The 21,664-nt window shown below is 42.8% G+C and overlaps 1 protein-coding gene across 5 annotated transcripts in view; it reads left to right on the top strand.

The window, feature by feature from the left end:
* Positions 1 to 21,664, top strand: part of lrrc49 (leucine rich repeat containing 49) — a 76,522-nt gene that overhangs the window by 3,962 nt on the left and 50,896 nt on the right. For all 5 annotated transcript variants that reach the window (XM_079497502.1, XM_079497504.1, XM_079497505.1 and 2 more), the window contains exons 6-8: positions 358 to 561; positions 1,951 to 2,017; positions 12,585 to 12,728. In XM_079497502.1, coding sequence (XP_079353628.1) covers positions 358 to 561; positions 1,951 to 2,017; positions 12,585 to 12,728 — 415 coding nt within the window. The remainder of the gene's footprint in view (positions 1 to 357; positions 562 to 1,950; positions 2,018 to 12,584; positions 12,729 to 21,664) is intronic.

The raw sequence follows: 21,664 nt of genomic DNA, 5'->3' as shown, positions 1-21,664 counted from the left end.
TTGTACAAAGTTTCTACCTGACATCAATGATATTTCTAATTCCCTTTTCCAAAAAAAAGTAAACGAATACAAAAAAGAGCATTGAGAGCAGATTAACTATTTTCATAAAACCCTAATGGTCTCGAATATGTCATTGTAGAGAAAATTCCTTTTGCACAGCTACTAGCCTGGGGCAGGCAAAGGCAAAGGTTAATGCCTCAATCTGTTATTTCTTGCTATGGGAGTTGCTTTCACACAGTTTCACAAATCGCATAGGACTTAACCATGTCCACGTCGTGAGACTTTATTTTTGCCTTAATCCATTGTGTTTCTGGGCATTCTGTAAAAATTGTGTTTTGTCAATGTATTTTCTTTTAGGCGTGGTCTGGAAGAGTGCCCTCAGCTAGGCCTTATGGAGCAGCTGCAGCTGCTTAACCTGCAACACAACATCATCACAAGCATCCAGCATCTGTCACACCTCCAACGCCTTGTCTTCCTCGACCTCTACGACAACCACATCTCTCACATGACTGGCATCGAAGCCCTGAGCTCTCTCAGAGTGTTGATGTTGGGGAAGAACAGGTGAGTTTAGACAACCCTCATCATTGCATTATGATGATGACTGCCGTACACCGTAAGACAGAAGCAGCGAGTGCATTCTCCGGCAGCGGCAATGAGACCCCGCTGCCGGGAGGGCCGGCAGCTGCCGGAGTAGATGGATGGATTATGACAGCTCCGTTCCGCGGCACTGTCGGTCCATTCCGCAGCCGCGTGCCAGACGCTGCAACTGTCGGTAACAGCCGCAGGCTGCCGGGGGGAGTAAGATAAGATCTTCAGTAAGATCTTGACTGTATGCACCGCAGCCATATTGGAAAGAAATTGGCTAATTATACTAATTAAGGCTGTGTTTTCAGTGAGCCAACATACACAATATCAGCACCCTGACCCTGTTTGATCAGAATGGAACTGAACCTTAATCCTTCAAATAGAATTGACGGCAAGGGCCATGGAGAGCCACTCAGCACTGTGAGGTGTTTGTGCCAGGTCTCACAGTACACCAGTAATCCAAACGGGTAGACACAAATATTGTTGGTAAGACCTGTGACAGAAGTAAGGAAGAGGCCCAATTTTGTTCCATGGCTGCTGTGCATGGAGCCTTTAACTTTAACTAATGTGGTTACATTCGTCCACTCCAAGTTAAATTAACACTCAGGATTTTACTGTTTACTCTTGATACTAACAAAGGAAAGACAAAGTTCCCATCCCTCTTAATGAGCTGGGTTCTCTTATTTTTAGCATAACAGACAGAAGCAAACCTCTCGCACACCGAGCTCATTCTTCTTCTTTTTTTGTGTGTGTGTAGCATATGATTACGTCCGCTGCTGCTAGATCATGTCAGGCTACAATGATGAGTGTTTTCCTGCAGGTGCTCAAATGTCAGTAGAAAACCATACCTCTCTTTCTTAAAGTTTAATGTCATGTCGGTTCCGAAAGGTCGACAGGAAGGAGATTAAAGTTACAAATCACGGTGAAAAGCCATCAGGAAGAATGTACAACTGAGGTCTAGTGCTGCTGCTGCACCAGGGACGGCCTCTGTAAAACATGACATTTGTCTTTTCAGAGCCACTTTCATAGGCCGTCTGACCTGAAGCCCCTTTCACAGTAAAGCACACCACAGATTTAGGTTTCCGTTGGCATTTCCAAGAGACGATGCTATCATACAGCCTTTTGGTACACTGAACAAAAAACTTCCATTCAGGTCTTGAAATTAAGATCTTGATTTTTTTCCCCCTAAATTTCAAGGGGGAAATGCCTAGAGGAAAACCCTTTTTGCACTTATCCTTGTTAAGTTAAGGCTCTACAGTACCTGCCTGGCAAGCAAGCCTTTGTCACAGATCGACTTAGAGTATTCCTCATTGATTGATTTATGTCTTAGCTTATTCTGATTTTATTTTATTGCTTATTTTCCAGAATCCGTAAAATAAGTTGTCTGCAAAAGCTGTCCAAACTAAATGTCTTGGATCTACACGGCAATCAGGTATTCTCTCATCTGATCTCTCCTCACACACCACTTTCCTCCCACCTACAGGAGCGGTTCTCAAACTGGGGTCTGGGGCCCCCCAGTGGTCCTCTTTTTTTCGTGTTGATCTCTTTTCCCATTGCATCCCCCATTCTTCTTCCCTTTCTTTATTCTATGGAAATAATGATACGATGGGAACTATGCACGAAAACATGCACGATTCCACCTGTGACAATAAAGCTGATATTTTTTTTTAAAAGATTTGTTTTAGGCTTTTATTGATAGTTATTAGTGAAGATAGACAGGAAGAGAGACATGCAGCAAAGGTCGTCATGAACGGGAGTCGAACACAACGCGCTGTCAGGCCAGAGCCTACAGTATATGTGGCATGCGCCTGGACCACTGGGCACCCCAAAACGCTGATTCCTGTTCCGGGGGGGGGGGGGGGGGACCCCAGCAAAAGTAGTTAATGTAGCGTCACAATCATTTTATCCATTTTATTTAATTATTTATTTATTGTTTATTTAGATGGGACATTGCATATTAATGGACATTACATATGAATGCAGCATAAATACAGTGGATTTAGCAAAGATGCTAATTTACATCCGCAGTCCCCACACAAAACATAAATACAAAACAGGCAGACAGTGGAATACATTACAAACAAGGCATAAAATCATACAAGAATAATGTACAAAGGTTTAAAGTGCATCTAAATGGTTTAGCAGCGTTTTTATATGGCAACACAGATTTGTAACTAAAGTAACTTGTGCATAAAGTGCTTTCAAGTAATACAGGATACGCTATCAAAGTGCTCTAGACTGAACACAAATCTTCTCTATGTGGGTCCCTGCATGGCACAAAACATTTTTCAGATAAGAGTCCAAAAAAGTTTGAGAACCACTGCATGGTGTCAGATCACCATTTTCAGACTTCCCGTTCCTTCATTGCCATCCCCAGTTCCTGCTTACTGATGCATGTGTCCCTAGCGATGACATCAGGGAATGACAGTTTTCTACCTCTGGTCTGCTTTGAGGCAGGCCGCAGGATTACAGAGAAGAAGGGAAGATATAACCTCATGATCAGCTCTGTAGCGATGGCCAGCAAACTGTGTTCTTCTGGATCGGACTAGTGAAGAAACACGGGGAAGGTTGCTGTATATTAGAGAAGTCAATGGGTGGTTCTTCCAAGAGAGATTTTGCGCTCTCATTAGAAGGCGGGTGTAAGTGCCATCCAGCCATTTCTCTAATTTCTTACTAAACTGGGATGACCAGATTTAATGCATGGCATTGCAGGCTGACCAGGCCATACCCTTAAGTTCCTAGTTTTAAAGTCCTTTTGGGAAGAAGATATATGAACCCAAATACTTGTAGTCATCAACCTGTTTCAAAGGAGTATTGTTAAGTGTTTTGATAATGTGATTATTGTTGGATTTGCATATATTTACGTATTCAGTTTAACAAACCCTTAATGGGAACCATGCCCATTCAACGTAGCCCAGTTGTTGCACATGCCCAGTTTGCTACAGTACATGTTTCAATTTGTTGAATATTTCAAGTTTAATATCTAAATCCATTTGCCTTTGCCGTCGCAGCATCTGTAAGTAAGTGTCAGATTTGAATGATCACCTTACTTACCTCAGCCCTTAGACACTCTACTATGAGGTGACTTAGTGTATTTCCCACCATTGTTTAAGAACAATGATCCTCTGACATCAAAGCCCACAAGTTCTGGTCTGCAGTTTACACCCACGTCCATTTCCGCTGTAAATTCTAAGTTACTCAACAGGCACAGACAATTTTCCCAAAAAGGCTCAGGGAAGCTGATTATGTTATTTCTCAATGTAAACCGGAAAATGTAAGTCGAACTTGTAACTTTTATTGTTATATGTTCTGCCCTGCCTGCTGTCTGATATTCCATTATATTATAGTTTAGAATTAGTCCGGCAGCCGACAGGCTTCTTTTGTGGAAAATTTGGTGTATATAGTCATTTCTATTGGCCTAAAATATTGTCTATACACGCCGCCTTATACATTCATGAATCCACTTGCTGACCGGCTGTCGGTATTGAGCAATTATTTTATAGGGGTTTCTAGTGACCCTACCATTAATATCAAAAATGTCAAACTTTCCTTACGCTTTAGTAGCATGTGACATTTTAATAAAGAATTCTTCCCCCCAAGGGATACCTAAGCCAAAAAAGTTTGGGAACCCCAGATGTAGATGATTAACAATAATTTTAACTCTTGAGAGTTAATACGGGTCCATTTGGTTACTAACTCAGTGTTGAGCCAATTGATCACCATAGCAACCCCAGCCTAGGCCTGATTAGGTAAATTCCCAACACCTGCTAAATCCTCCAAACCTGTATCTTGTTGGAATCAATCTCTACTCACACTCACACATTAACGATTATCGATTAATCGGACCCATCCCAAAAAAAACCACTCCTTGGGCTAAATACAGCCATAGCCACTTGCCCAAATAGCCGTCATGACAAATGTGATGAGATCAGCACAAATGTGATGAGGTCAGCACATTTGTGCTGATCTCATCACATTTGTCATGACGGCTATGGCCATTTTTAGCAAATGTAAAGCATAAGGAAAGTTTTAAATTTTTGCCTTATATTAGAAACCCCTATAAAAAATGGCTCAATACTTGACAGCCGGTCAGCAAGTGGATTCATGAATGTAGACAATATTTTAGGCCAATAAAAAATACTATATACCAAATTTCCCACCCCACAAGCCCGGCTGCCGGACTAAATCGGAGAGGAGGTGAGATCAGTTGTTTTGGTATTACAGTAGCTGATGATTTTACAGCCTTACAGAAAAGAGAATAACAGAAAGTAACGTATCTCTCAGTCATATTAATATGATTCTAGATGCAAAGTCTTTATTTGTAACATACTGTTGGTGTGGCAGACTCCGACAGACTGTGATGGTGTGATACAGCTAGGTAACTGGGGTCGCTGCAAGCGACACCAGTGTTAATATCTTAAGACGAAAACTTTGGCACCTAACTAGTATGTAGGAACATACTTTCCCTTAGAAACTCCATTCCAACTTTGACATGTTCAGCTTACTGTGGAATTGTGCGGAATATACCTGACGAAGGCCACAGAGGCCGAAACGTAGTTTTTTCCCCGCTTTGGTAAATAAAGTTTTTGATATTTTGGGGCTTTATGCCTTTATTGATAGATTACAGTAGTTTGACAGGGAAGGGGGAGAGAGATGGGGGAAGACACGCAGCAAAGGTCGTTGGGATCGGGATTGGGATCGGGATTACCAGCCTAGGTGCCTGGACCGTTCTGCCGGCCCAGACCAAGTTTCTGCTAACCTCTGCTAACCCTAACCCAGGGCAGCGGTATTCAACTGGCGGGCCGCACAGTGCCCCCTTGTGGCCCCTGGAACAATTGTCACAAAATAATAAAATGTGTATATATATATATATATATGTGTGTGTACTGTATGTATGCATACATGCATACATGCTACCGCCGGCCGTTGCTGCCCCTCCATGAGCAACAACAATCACAATAACATGGGGGCTACAGTGGGGGAGGTGTTATTATTTATCCCACCGCAGTTCTAGGAAAGTCCTGCTGTGGCTGGGGCAGCACACCTAAACCTAACCTTAACCCATGTCTAACCAATGACTAGTCTAAACTAAGTATGCACCCCCTAAACCTAACCCGAACGGCCCAACCTCAGTAAAACTATGCCTTCCCGGGAGCCAATCAGGCACATGGTGAGGCGGGTCTACCCTAGAACGTTGGTGGGATTCATAATCACGCGTGGGGAGCCCTTCTTCTTCTTTGGTTTTTTACGCATTCTTCTGGCACTGGTGCCACTTTTTCCCCTAGAGGGCTGGGATGGATTGTGTTAATAAAATACGTCAATTAATGACTTTGGCTATTCGGCAAAAAGCTGATCTATGAGCTTGTAGATCTGCTATTTTCTGAAAACACTATGGAAAATGTGAGTACTTCTACTCCAATTTAACACTAATGGTGTGTATTGGTCTTCATACCCCCCCATGAACATACTGTAGTGTAAACCATTGGAAATAGCTCGCATCACAAGTTTACAGGTGTAAAGAAGTGGGCGATTTTTATTATTGATTTAAAGGACATTGAGGATTTTTCCTCCATTTGCAGTGCTGTCGAGATCTCACAAAATGTTCAGCAATGATGAGACACATACAGATATAAGACACAGAAACAACTAGGCCTAAATAAAAACCAAACAAAGTAAAAATTAAAAACAGTTACTGAGGTAGGGAGAAAAGTAGCAGATACAAGCTCATAGTGTGACAGGGTTGTGCCACTACAAGATTGTAGATCTGCTATTTTTGAAAAGCACTTGTACTTGTACTTGAAAAAAAGCTTTTTGTCTGTCTTTCCGTGGTGGCTTTGGAGAATTGGCACAGCGCAGGCGTTTGCCTGACCACACTGCACCGAGTCACTTCAGCAGAAGTCATATTGTGTTCTGCCAACACACCGCCTACACAACCCCACTAGAGTTTCTCCACAGGCCCAGAGAGACTCGCCTTCTGACTTCTTTACATGTCGCACAATCCCAGTTACCACAATGGCTGTCATGGTATTCCCAACAGCAGTGTTCCCAACGGGGGGGGGGGGGGGGGGGGGTGGACATAGGTCTGACACAGGCACCTGCATCTACATAGAGCTTTGTAGCTAACTTTGTAGTAACGGAATTATCCAGATGTGCATTTCTTCTTATATATTTCAACGAATCATTGTGAAAGAATAAGCGATATAAAGCGACTAAATCCCCCAAATAACCAATATACAAGCGTTGTCTTGCAACATGTTGTGAGCCTTGTATGTAGATCTACTATCCATCCATCCATCCATCTTCATCCGCTTATCTGTAGTCTGGTCACGGGGGCAACAGTTCCACCAGAGAGCTCCAGACATTCCTCTCCAGAGCAACATTAGTAACTTCCTCCTGGGGGATTCCGAGGCGTTCCAAGGCCAGTGAGTCGATGTAATCCCTCCATCTGCGCCTTGGTCTGCCCCGAGGTCTCCTCCCAGTAGGACGTGCGTCGAGGACCTCCCTAGGGAGACGCTCGAGAGGCATCCTAACCAGATGCCCGAAACACCTAAGCTGGCTCCTTTCCAGGTGAAGAAGCTTCTCATCTCACCCTATCTCTAAGGGAGATGCCAGCCACCCCTCATTTCGGCCGCTTGTATTCGTGACCTTATTCTTTCGGTCATGACCCACACTTCATGACCATAGGTGAGAGTAGGAATGAAGATTGCTCGGTAGACAGAGAGCTTTGCCTTCTCTTTTCGTCACAACAGTGCGGTAGATCTACTATTTTTGGTATATTTTAAAATTGATTATTGTAATCAAATCAATTTATTTGATAATCTTTTTGAGTGAAATGAAATGAAATGAAATGAAATGAAATCTATATTTACCCAGGGTATCTGGGCTAAGCTCAAGAACTTGTTTCCAGCCAGGCCCTGCTCATAGAACACATTTCATCGTAGTGGTTCAATGCCTTGTTCAAGGGCACTTCAGCGGTGGTAATTTTAACGTGTCGGACGGCTGATTCGAACTAGGAACCTTCCGGTATCAAGACCGCGCCGCTATCCGTTCGGCCACCGCTGCCACTAGAGTAACTGTTGCACCCCTAGAATTAATTTAATGAGTTGCTTAAGGCCCATGGCCCATGGCCATGAACAGTCGTGGACAAGTACCTACACAGCCTCCCATTCTTTGACTGGCATTACAACTTATGTTATTCCAGTGAATATTATGAATGAATGCAGAGCTATTATATTACCAAGCTGCAAAAATAGTTTCCCACACTTTTCTGGCCACAAAACAATGTCCTGCTTTCTTCTGTTCTTAGTATGTGCATGGATGTCTCCCAGGACACAGTGCTGCCATAGGTATCATCAACCACAAAAACAGCAGTTCATTTCCTCCTTTCATCCCCCTCATCCTGTAGCTAACCCACTCCCATCACTCCCAGTTTATCCTTTTCCCATATACCCATTTGTTCCTGTGGCAGGATGTTGTCATATGTGCAGTTCACTGGAAGTATTCACTAGAAATATTTAGAAAGAGATATTCTCTTTGGGAGTGTAATACATTCAAACCAGACCTCAGCGACCAAGTCATTGGGTTACAAAACGTGACCTCTCTTTATTGAATAACCAACCATTTTGTCGAGCAATGTTCCTAGTTGAGTTCTCAAGTTCTCAAGCAATTTGCACACTGTATAGGAGCTAGCTATAGTATCTGTACCGCAAAGGGTAAGCCAGACTCTGTTGCATGTCACTCTCTTACTTTCTGCTCTCTTCCTGTACAGTCAAAGTCTTTTAAACTCTGAAAGTATATCAATGGACCAGTAATGGTCCAGTTTTAAATTAGTGTCTTTATTCACTGTACAACCCACTCAAATATATACAATCTGCAATATACAATGTGTGCACGTTTGTGTCTTAAATCCACTTGAGAACCGTTTGCCCCACCGACTTCAAATTTGACACACACGTTCCACACCCCCACAGGGAGTGCAGTGCCCGGTATCGAGTCGGTTGTACGCACGGTTGTCCAGAACTTGGGTATGCCTGACAAAGAACTCTATATATGGGCATAAAAGGGACACAGACATAATATGTGGGTGGGGCATGCATTTCCAACTTGCATCGTTCCAAGTAGGTCAGAGGACAATGGGCTCTGGACAGGGCCCCTGCACAGCTCTAGTTATCTTTAAATGGAACGGAATCTTAAAATTATCTTCTTTTTATCGTTGCCCATAAATCATAGAACACATGTCATTCTCTCCTCCTCTTCCTGCCCGCTTACACGTCATGTTTGCCACATGCCATGTTTGTTAGTTGTAACTCAGTTGTCCGTCCTGTAATTGTAGGTCGACTGCAAGACCATAAAGGCATATTCATATTAAACACAGGTATAGAGTCTAACATTAATTTAGACGGGAAACTACCTGAACATATTTGGGATGCTTGGCCAGAACCAACGGAAAGCACCTACGTCTGTGGTCTGTAACACTACACTACCTCCTTAAAGCTTAACCAATATACCCTGATGAGATAATGGAGATTATGTTTTGCTTTTGGCAACAGACATTCACTACGGCCTTGCTGGGTTAAGGGACACCAAATCAAACCTGACCCTGAGATTCAGTTTATTTATTTTTCTCTCAACCTTATTTATCAAGGGAAGGATTTCAGGGAACTGACCAAGCAGGCTCTTACCCAGCATGTTACTTGCACCCTTACAGTATATGGGAACAGTACCTCAGAGCCACAGTCTTACTCTTGGCAGCTACTAAGCAGATCCACAAGAGTAACTGGGGCCTATCTGCCTTCCTTTGGGCGAGGTCACTAATCAGAGTTCCAACACTGTTTGAAAAAGTATGACATCTGATTCTGATCATTTCTAGATCTGGAAACATAATGCTAAAGAACAGAAAGAAGAATATGTCTCCAACCTGTCACTTGGAGCCTTTGGGGAGCGAGGGCATGTTGTCGGTAGGCGAAGAGATATTCCAACTTCTTTGTAGCTAGAATGTATTTTCGCAGACTCATCGCTGAGTGCTGTCCGATTAAAGGAGTGACAGTAGGGGTTGGCATGATGCCATGTTCTAGTCTACACCCTCAAAGTCCGCTCCCACTCCCAGTCAAAAGCTTTAATGAATGATTAATGTTTCGACCAAAATCATCCAATAAAGATTTTGACTGTGAGCCTGCCAGGGACTCCCAAGGGCCACATGTTTCCAAGGCTCCAATTCACGCTAAACTTGGCACAAACACTGTTCAGGGGAATTGCATGAGAATAATCACATTCACAACATATGGGGGGCTACTGCAGTGTTTAACTTCAAATGGCCATAACTTGGTGACCATTGCTCTGATCAGCGCATTATAGCAGGGGTTCTCAATGTTTTTGGCTGGGGACCCCGGGAAATGCTTTGGCAATGTCTCGCGACCCCCGATGTTTTAAAAATATTTTGGGGACCCCTCAAAATAATTTGGCGACCCCACTAGGGGTCGCGACCCACAGGTTGAGAACCCCTGCATTATAGGACTAGATTTGACAGTTGCCTAAAAATCCAGTCTTTAAAAAGGCCTGCCTCAGTCTGTTCCCAAATCCATTCTTCCCTGCATCAAGCAGGCTTTATGAATCTGTCTGATGATCCTACGTACCCTGTGAGTCTTGGGCATTGTCTTGTGTCGACCCCCCCAAGCCTCCCCCGGCTCAGTTTTGACCCTTGTCTCACACTTGACAGGAAACCACTTATGGACCGGCACCTCAACCATAGAATAGAGCAACCAGGACAGCCATTGGGGATCCCCCCCCAGCCCCTCAACAAGTTTGAGTTTCATCCTGACAAGGGGGCCTCTGGTCCCTCTGTCCCATCGAGACGGTCATGGAAAGGCCAGAATCATATTTCACAGTCCATTGACTTATTATAGAAAATGTGATTAGTGTCAACTCCTTGTTCCTTACTGTTTTGACATAGAAATTATATTTTCAATTTGGAAGGTCACACAGGAGCCATTAGTTCAAATTGAACTCTCACTATCATGGCATCAGATGATGTAGCCGTGCGAGTGTTGCACTTTGTTGCTGTACAACAGGTCAGTGTGAAGTATATTGAGGCGGTGGTTCTCAAAGTGGGGTCCGGGGACCCCCCAGGGGGGTCCAGGAGGTCCAACAAAAGGGATATTTCACTTTAAAAAAATCATACCCGTGTGAAGTGAGGGACGCTCGTATCATCATACATCTTCATCAGATCATCTCATTCCAGTCAATGAGAATTTGCTTCACCTTAGTTAACGCTCAAAACTGGCTATTCATTGTCAATGGCATTCAATGTTCGTGTTAGGACAAACACTCAAAACTGGCTATTCAATGGCATTCAATGTTCGTGTTAGGACAAACACTCAAAACTGGCTATTCAATGGCATTCAATGTTCGTGTTAGAACAAACACTCAAAACTGGCCATTCAATGGCATTCAATGTTCGTGTTAGGACAAACACTCAAAACTGGCCATTCAATGGCATTCAATGTTCGTGTTAGGACAAACACTCAAAACTGGCCATTCAATGGCATTCAATGTTCGTGTTAGGACAAACACTCAAAACTGGCCATTCAATGGCATTCAATGTTCGTGTTAGGACAAACACTCAAAACTGGCCATTCAATGGCATTCAATGTTCGTGTTAGGACAAACACTCAAAACTGGCCATTCAATGGCATTCAATGTTCGTGTTAGGACAAACACTCAAAACTGGCCATTCAATGGCATTCAATGTTCGTGTTAGGACAAACACTCAAAACTGGCCATTCATTGTCAATGTGGCATTCAATGTTTGTGTTAGGACAATGTTTGTGTTAGGACAATGTTTGTGTTAGGACAATGTTTGTGTTTACATAAAGCCTCAAAGCTGGACATAGGGACTAGCGCCCCTCAAAAAAACGTTTGGTCATTTCATCGTCTACTCAGGCTTTATGTGCACCCCAGGCAGTTTTTAAGTTGCTTGATTCAGTATTTAGATATTTGATATTAATTTTAGCTACCCTGCCTCCTTCCTATACAAACCCATTGTAACTTCAACCTCCATTTTAACCATGTTAGATTCATCGAAAACACCCAGACTTTTTTCTGGTTACTCATACTGTGCTCCTAATATGTGAGGTGCCTGTGTTTTTTTAATTACTATTTTCATCTATTTTTTTTACAATTATTCTGTCCCTGATGCTTTTAATTCTCCTAAAAAATAAGAAATATTGGATGGTTGGTTATGAATTGTGTTTTTAACAAATGCATTTTATTTGATGCCTGAAACTGTCCAGATTCTGTATGTAGTAGCGTGGAACCAATCAAATGAACAATGATTATGACTACAGCTGTAACTAATATATGCATAACTGGATGTAATGCATGGGGTGTAATACTCAAAGTCATAATGCACAAATTAGACCAGAATATTAATGATGGAATATCAAAATCAGTGGCTAGTTGGGAACATTGCTTTATTATTTTAAATATCATATAGCCACATGAACCCTATATATTTCACTGACCAGAGTCCCCCAGGGGTCTAAACAAGGTCCCCCAGGGGTCTAAACAAGGCCCAATCTCTTTTTCACTCTATACCAAATGTCTTTGTCAAAGATGCTTGTAGATCTGCTATTTCTACTGAATATTCTCTCCAGAATGACACTAGAGCAGTTGTTCTCAAACATGTCAAGGACCCCAAAATGTATATGAAAATATTTAGTGACAGAGAGCCCCATAAGAGAAGACTTGTGTGTTTTAAAAAAAGCTAAATTATTTAAAAATAAAAAACACTTTCAAAAATTCTAAAATATTTTTGAATAGCCAACATATACAAAAATATATAAAGTGGTTCAAACTATTTCTATGCTATATTAACACATGTCGCTGGGTGGGACCTCCTGGAACCCCCTCAAGGGCCCCTGGGGTTCCCCGCACCCCCACTTTGAGGACCACTGCGCTGGGGGTTCATGTGGTTTAATACCTTTTATGCTTCCTCTCTCCAGATCACCAGGATAGAGAGCATCTCTCACCTGTGCAGGCTGCGGGTGTTGAGTCTTGCCGGGAACAGCATCTCCAGAGTAGAACACCTGCAGGGCCTGGACTCTCTGGCTGAACTCAACCTGCGACACAACTGCATCTCTATCGTGGTAATAATCATACCGGTAGTCATTACTGTACCTCTATGTTGGGTAGAAAAATTATAACATTATTAAATATCTTAATTGCGGTTAGAGCATATGCCTTTCATGCGGAAGGTTGTGGGTTCGAATCCTAGCCTGGGGTCGACGTCAGCAAGGGCATGCGGTCGCAGCGGTTCCTAACACCAAAATCAAATGGCTCCTGAGGAGGCGTGTCTAAAGCCTGTCAAACGACATACAATAGCGATTTACATAGCTGAATTCATTACATAGCTGAATTCATTACATAGCTGAATTCATTATTTTTTATAAGTGGTTAAATGTGTGTCTGTGAGTTTTACAAATATTGAACCAATGAAAAGTATTATCAAAGAGCTTGTACCGGAATACTAACTACACCAGATCCATTGGAACACAGGTTACTTTTTTCCATTTCCTGAAAAGTATGATGGTTTTGGCTCAGGAATCTCACTGACACGAGATGTCATTAGCACCTGCACGGAACCCAGAGAAAACACTGTGCCGAGTAATTATTATAGGCCAGGTGTGCCTGTTTACGACCTTCAAACTAGAGGCCGTAACTCGAGGTACTTAACAGTTCTGAGAATATACAATATTAATACATTCTAAAAATGTACAAAATGTTAACCAATATAATAATAAATACAAGAAACCGCTTTAGTTTACAGTTAGCCATTAGAGCAGCTTACATGCACAACAGTTGCAAAGCATGTTTGCCTGGGTGAGTGTGCGTGTCTGCAATGTGCATGTGCAGTATGAGATGCAGAGTCGGTCTGGTATTTTTGGCCTGCCACACCCTCGTAGAAATTGGGCTTAATTTTTTTTTTTTTACTTTGGTCTGAACTAGGCTGAAGTTGCAAAGCATGGGCATGAGTAGCAGAAACTTACCTTTTTGTTGAGAGGCAATAAATTAGTGACTGGTCAAATCCACCAGACACTCCACCATTTTACTGGCCCCATGCATGGAGAGTAGCCAGGACTACCTTACAATTGTTGGTTACCCACCAGGACAGTAGTAACCGGGCCCATAGGGCAGGAGCCTATTGCCTGTTTCTGCAGCATGAGGCAGCTTGATGAATAAGTACAGATGTACAGTACATCCCCTGGACATACCGCTAGTACAGTATATCGCAGGTACTTACCCCCAATCCACCCCTTGATGCTGAGTGCCAAGTGATGCTGTGCCAAGTGATGCTGAGTGCCAAGCAGGGATTGAGCTCCATTTGTGTAGTGTTTGGCATGACCAGGCTGCGGAACTGATCTTCCAATCTCAGGGAGGACACTCTTAACTACAAGGCCTACATTGAGCTGGCCCCAGAGAAAGTTTTAGAGTATAATAGAACAGGGACGGTAGGGACCACTATACAATTGTTGGTTACCCACCCAAGAGGACAATAGACCAGACCAACTTGCTCAGCTTGGTATTGATTGATTAATTATACCAGGGTGTGTGCTCAGAGACTGCATCGACCAGCAGCTAGCAGATGTCCTGACAAGACATCTTTAACACCACCATCCTGCATTCACAGCAGTTGCTTCACAGTGCAATGAGTGCATCTACTGTAAACCACCTCCATCCGACCACTGCCAAAAAAGGCTGTATTGTCTGACCTCAATTCCTGACCTTCATCAAGTCCAGTTATTCTCCACACCTTAACTGGAAAGGATACAGTTTGCATACCACTCAAGTACTGTAGGTCCACAGACGATGCAATCTCATGTGCCTCCACCTGGCTTGACTCATTTGGTAAAAAAAATCTGCGGTCCTTGTACTGTACATACGTAAGTCTTCATAGACTTCCCTCAGGAGCTATAAAGGCTCAATCTACTGGGCTGGGAATCAACACCTCCCTCTGTAACTGGATCGTACAGTAGATTTTCTCACTGGCAGACGTATTGTAGTCGTTACGGATCAGCAACAGCAACTATATCATCTAGTCGAGTCATGCTGAACCCCATCGTGCTCCTGGGCTGGGTGCATAGCCCCCTGCTTTTCACACTGCACCTCCAGATCCGGTATAAAACCATTACGTTCACGGGATGACACAAGTGGGCCTCATCAGCGACAACAATGGAGCATCCTACAGAAAGGAGGTGGAACAGCTGTCCGAGACTGGTGCGAGCTAGAACGACAGTATGTCTCTGAATGTTGACAAAACAAAAGATATGATTGTTGACTTGAGTTCAGAGGGTCCCGTCCGATCACTCCCCACTGAATATCAACGGCTCCATAGTTGACTGTAAGGGTGTTACAGTATAGTACACCAAGTTTCTTGGTGTACACATCATGGAGAACTCCTCCTGGAACCACCAACACCAGATGGTGGGCCAAGAGAGCCCAGCAGCAGCTTCCTATATGGCGGCCACCCATCATCCTCACCACCACTTTCTACAGAGGAATCATTGAGAGCATCCACATCAGCTGCGTAACCATCTGGTACTGGGCCTGGCTACCACGCCGCTGATCGCCAAGCTCTACACTCACTAGAGACTCATGCAGACAGCTGAGCAAACCATCTCCCTTCCATCCGAGACATTTTCCACATTTTTCTCTGTTCCAACGGCCTCCAGTGTTGTGGAGGAGCATTCCCGGCTCTCACGTGCATGCTTTTTGTCCCCCTGTCATCCGGCAGGATGTTCAGAAGCATCCTTACACAGACTACTAAAGCTGTGCAACATCATCTTTATCTCCACGCTGTCACTGTCGGCTTGTTGAACTGACTGCTGCCCCCATCCACTCATCTCAACTTGGTCCCCTCCTCCCCCTGCACTACTGCTCCCATTCAGTCCAATGAGTGCCAGGCTATACTTTATTCTTTTCTTTCTATTTATTGCCTATTTTCTGTTATTCATTGTTTTAAGATTAAAGAGTAGTTGAAGTGGTCAAACTAGCAATAGATAAGAATACATGTTCAATCTTCCAGAAAATCCTAATGATCTCAGATATTTCATAAAAGCAAAGTTTAACCATCTTTGGCATTTTGTTTTAAAATACAAAATTTCTTTTTTTTCCTGATATGGCAGACTTTAGCATCAATTTCTTCAAGCGGTTGACTGTATGGCTGCCAAAACACCATGATTCTACTTTTGTGCAATTGTGCACTGTGTACAGTGGCAGTGTGTGGAGGCTCCTTTTCCGCTGTTTTGCAAATCGCATTAGGACATGGCCTAACAACATTGTTTCTGTTTTATTTTGCCTTCATCCATGAGTACCACTGTGTATCTATGGTAGTACTTTGGGACCGGGGGTGTAGTTTGTATGTATGTTCTTCTACGGTTAGTAACTATGCGCCTGCGCTCATGCTGTGGGTTCTTCTAGGTACTGTGTCTGTTTTCCTTCTGTTTAAAGTAGCGAGGCAGCTGTAGTACGTCTGATCCGCGGGGTCTCTCTCTCGTACTAATGCACTGTACAGATGTGACGTCTCAGCCCGGTAATGATTCAAACGCTGGCCTGAGATCGTAAACAGTTCAGCTCCTGTGTCAGCATTAATAGGTGAGGATGGTGCTCAGTCCGTGTGTACTGTTATATCCTGCACAGGAACACTTTGCTCTGTGTGTCCCTAACGCTGCCAATAATAACTTGTAAATGATTCCAACTGTGCTTTGGTGGACACGCACGCAGGCACGCACGCACGCATGCATGCACGCACGCATGCACGCACGCACGCACGCACGCACGCACGCACGCACGCACGCACGCACGCACGCACGCACGCACGCACACACACCAATGCAGAATCACCCTGGCATATCAAAGCTGAGGTGTCATCACGGTGCATCTCATTAAGGTGTAAAAACGTGTCATCTTGTCATCTCCTTGGCATGAGTCTTCGCTTGGTTACCGCCGTGGTACCTGCTTTGTTTTGATATGACATGTACCCGTTTTCTAGCTCTGGTAAAACAAACACATAAATAGAAGCGCTCTGAAAAAGGATCTGAGGAGAAATTTATCTTGTTGCCGTTACCCAGGGAGATGTAGCTCATTACCCACAACCCCCTGCCTGCGAGTGGCTCAGCATAGGAGAAAGGGGATACGTTGAAAAACAGAAATGCACTCCTTGCTTGGTTTGATGGTTTCCATAGTTTTGATGTGATAAACAGAGCTGTGCATGCCTAAACAGCTTCATTTGTATGCAAATCCCCAATCCCTCTCCTTCTGCCTCACAGAACGTGCGTGGAAAATAAAAACTTGGGGTTTTATTTATCCATTTATTTATTTCAACCACGGCTTGTTTCATTGAGTTTTTTTGCATATGACTTGCAAATAAGAATATACATTTGTACTATATATATACACTTTTGTATGCAAAATGTATGCAGTCATATACCGGTAAAATGAATAGTCAAAATGAACTTTTTATAAAATGTAACAGTAGTTCAATATCAGTGCAGAGCCTTTCCTACATGTGTACAGCATATAGGATAACTTTAAATAATTTCTAAACATTGTCTTTCACAGTTGCATGCCTTGCTTGCTCCTGCAAAGATGTGCTTGAAAAACACATCTACTAATTATCAGATGTAATGTTTTATTGAATGCAGAGGAGGGGAGATGAGTCTCAGCAGTTTCCTGGTCTGTATAATTAGAAGGATTTGCTGCCAAGTGCTTTTTGCAGGCACAAACTAAACACACATGCAATTCCAGGTGTCTTAAAAGGGTTCTGCCATTTCAGTCAAGGTGGATACAAAGTCGATTTTTCGAAGGAGATTTAAACCCAATTTGTGGACACATTTCTGAAATTGAAAATTGGCACAGTAGAGCATGGTGCACTTGATTTTTAGTAGTAGTTCCATCAATTTCACACCCCGTGAAGACTTGTGTTGATAGAAAATAAGTCATTTTCTGACTGAGCTAGTCTTTTAAGAGATTATTTTTGAAAGATTATTGTTTTAGGGTTTTAAGTGTGATGATCAAACTCATAATGATGTTGCAGATAGATGGGTTTGTTCCAGGGTTTGGGCTGAGGCAGCAGGTTATCCAGTGCTTTTGATGTCAAGATGGTTCTGCCTATGAAAATGGGTATACATTTTCAGAAACCTCCATATTTTAACTTCAACTGTGCTTTTTGAGTTATACGGAGCTTTGTGTGTCCCTGGCTGGCTGTGTCCCTGGCTGTGTCCGAGCACGGAAATAGCGTTTGGTTGGTTTTCACCACCAAGTATCACTGTTGTGCAGCCTAACACAAACACACATATTAACTGTTTATATGATGATTTTGGGTGTGACAGTACAGTACAGTACAGTACAGTACAGTACAGTACAGTACAGTACAGTACAGTACAGTACAGTACAGTACAGTACAGTACAGTACAGTACATGGACGGACCCCCACACGGTAACTCTGTCATTTCTCGACCGTTTCTGACGCGGGGTGGCTCGACGGAACCGGGCCGGCACCCTGGGCTATTTTGGCCATATTACAGGTTACAATACACAAAATACAGTCCAATACAACTCAAATACATCCAACACAATACACTATAAATCAGGATAAATTACAAAGGAACTTTATGCAGAACAACCAGTCAATCATGAGAGGGGAGACCACGCTCACGCCACGCATACAGTACACACACAATTGATGGTTGCATTTGAAGCCACAGTTAAGCAGGTGACTTTAAAGAACTCAAATATCAAGTTTAACCAACCCTAGCATCCCTATTCTGGGGTAAACATTCAGTGATGCGTTGTGAGCTTGTAGGACGGCTATATTTGGCAAAGAGACTTGGTGTAGCAGCATGTAGAGGGGGGAAAAAATGAGCGTTCAATGTACAGAGCCTCAGTGGACCTGCCTTGACTTCAACTCCCTCCAAAAATGTTTACGGGTGCTGGACAAAAATATACAGTGTACAAAGAAGCTAACGCACACCAAAGTCCTTGTAGCGGTGCCGGCACACGGGAGAAAACTGTAAAGGAAATCTTGAAAAAACAAGAGGGTGACCGCACACGCCAATAGCCAGAGTGACAATATTTTATTAGGACAGCAGGTAAGACAAAAATGAATCCAACATTACGGCGGTTAAGCCTTCATCAGGGAATGAAAAAAAAAGACTCGGAGGGGTCGAAACGTTGAATCCTGAATTTGTATTCCTAATAAACTATTGGGAGCTTAACAGCGGTATGCGGACATCCTACCTTCTTTCAAAACACACACACACACACACACCCACCCACATCCTGCCAGTTGATTGACTCTGATCAATTAGGAAGTTTAGAAGAGGAAACCGTATACTGTAAGTGGACTTTTGTGAAGCACTACGTCAGCCCAGCAGTGACATCACCCAGCCTCAGACTGGCCTGCTATATTTAGCATCACACAGGGCGATGGATGCTGCTGCTGTCTCCACACATAGCCACACGCACGCACGCACACCGAGAGATCCAGACACTGAGACGACAAGGTCTGCTCACTGAACATAAAGCAACTGTGTGGCATGACTTGCACTGTCCCCACCCCGACATTTCAATATCAGTGGTATATAACCACTTAAGCCCGTCGCATCGCAACACAGTGTGATCTTGTGGCTATTTTCACTGTTTTTCACCGCGATGGATTGTTTTGTTTTTGTTATGTTTTCAATTATAATGACATACCCAACAGGTGTGAAAGTGGTTTTGATTATATCGGATGTAACCGTGTTCTGTCAGAGTTATGCACAGTATGTAGCAATTATCTTGGGCACTCAGCATCGACTTGACTGAATTACACCACTAAAGTGTTTAATTATATGGCAGAAACTATTCATTAAGATCAACATGGTGTCCATATTTCCGGAGCAGACAACTTATAATATTATGTCAGTCTGGGATATTGTCGGGGGTGGGCCGATGCTGAAAATGTTCAGCGTCTAACTATTACAGTAAGTGAGGTAGAATTTGGCACAAAGTCAAACCCAGGGTGAAAAATGTTGTTCGATGTTTCCTGGTAAAAAATACGATCTATATCTTTGAAATGATGACAGTCAGCTAGTGCAGTGGTTTACAACCAGTGGTCCGGGGAGTACCAGTAGTCTTTGTGGAGGTTCCAGGTGGTCACCTAGCTACTAATTGATGGAGAGTTGGTAACCAAATAGACCTAGACTGGGTCCATTTGGTTTCATTTTACGTTATCAAGAGTAAAATTATTGTTAAACAAGAAGTCTCTAAAAGTATTGTTAAACACCTGCATTTCTTGATTTACAAGAAATCTACACAATTAGAGAATGTAGAATAATTATTTTGATCAACGTTTGCCAGTTGTCTCTCCTGTGGTAACATCAATACAGCATGGAATTGTGGACAAAGTTTTGGTTCTGAGAGGCTACTGTAAATCTCATCAAATGGTGGTCCGTTGCTCAAATGCAGAATAAATAATGAAAAAGGTTGAAAACCACTGAGCTAGTGTGTTCTCTGTACTGAGAACGTTGAAAACCTGAATGTGAGGTACTGTAGAAGCGTGAGGACACAGCAGAGAAGGCTGTGCTAGGATTTGATCTCTAATACATTACTAGCTTACCGTAATCCCTTGGCAACCTCTTGCCAACAAGGTTGATGCAGTTCTTTGGACAATGTTGCCCTGCATGGTTTCCCATTTTCAAATATTAATCCGTCTGTTTAGACTCCCATTTTGATTTGGATTAATAGACTATTGAAGAGTGCACCATCTTTCTGGGCTTACCTTGTCAGCTGTGTGTTTACTGCACACTGATACACCGATTACCTTGTTTATGGTTATGGAAATGTTCATCTAAACAGTAAAAAAAGGGCACACCTGTGTGAAGTGAGAGGCGCTCGTATCATCATACATGCTGGACATAGGAGGGGCTAGCGCCCCTTAAAAGATATGATAGGATTTCCAAAATCAGGGTATAGTAAGCAAACCCCAATTCAGATGGCTTTTTTTCCTCTTTTTTGTCAAATCATATGATTTATTTGGGATTTTAAACGTTTAACTTTCTTTCTTCTCTTTAAATGCTGTTCCACAATATTAATCTGTATACAGTATACAGTACTTTCAATACACCAAATCAACATGTCAACCAAATGGTAAGCAGTGTCTGTACCTCACAAAGTCAGTCCAAGATGTATGTAATACATTGTTACATCTGCACACACTTTGTTTACTCACTGGAATCCACACATACAGTAGTTGTTGTACACTGACACAATTATATGGATTTACACGCATACTCCCCCCAGAACAATCCATAAAATATCCACATCTAACCACATATTCTCTAGTCTAATGTGACCGAGAGATGAGAAGCTGCAATCTTTCAACAGAAAACACAAACCTTTCCGATTACAGAAATGATATTTTACACCCACAGCCAGGGTGTGTTTTAGGGGAGAATTCAATGACGCAAAAGAGAGGATATTAACTTAGTCATTCTAACACCCTCTTCAGGAACACCACAAATACTAAATAGAGATCTTTGGGATGATGGATCCACAGGAAGCTGAGATTTGAATAAGTATCTCCAGCATTCCACCAAGCATGACCACAGCACGAGTCAAGTCTGCTAATACCTGAGAGCATCCATCACAGGTGTCAGAGATCGCTTGGATACATTTTAGATGACCTAGATTTTAATGGATCTATAATTATGACGTAATTGAATGAGGAGAAGCCTTGCACAAGAAGCGGATGACGTTATTGCATTTAATGTGTTGTCCCACTCCTTTATCTGACAGTGATGCCCAGTTCAGTTCCCCAACCTGTCTTGAGCTTATGCAGAGCAGGATGAGTCACTGCTGAATTAAATGATTGTAAAAGAAATAAAGATTCTCATCAACCCCAAGAAAATGGTCAAAGCCTCATGTAAGTGTAAATACTTGAACAGAACAGAAGGTTGAAAGTAGAGCATAATTGTGCAAAGCTAACAAACATTTTGCAGGGGTGACTGACGTTTTAACTTGCGTCTTCTTCAAAAAATAATAAATA

The sequence above is a fragment of the Electrona antarctica genome (assembly GCF_951216825.1).
Source record: "Electrona antarctica genome assembly, chromosome: 3".
Lineage (NCBI taxonomy): Eukaryota > Metazoa > Chordata > Actinopteri > Myctophiformes > Myctophidae > Electrona > Electrona antarctica.
The sequence above is the reverse complement of the archived record's forward strand: the minus strand, read 5'-3'. Positions and strand labels throughout refer to the sequence as shown.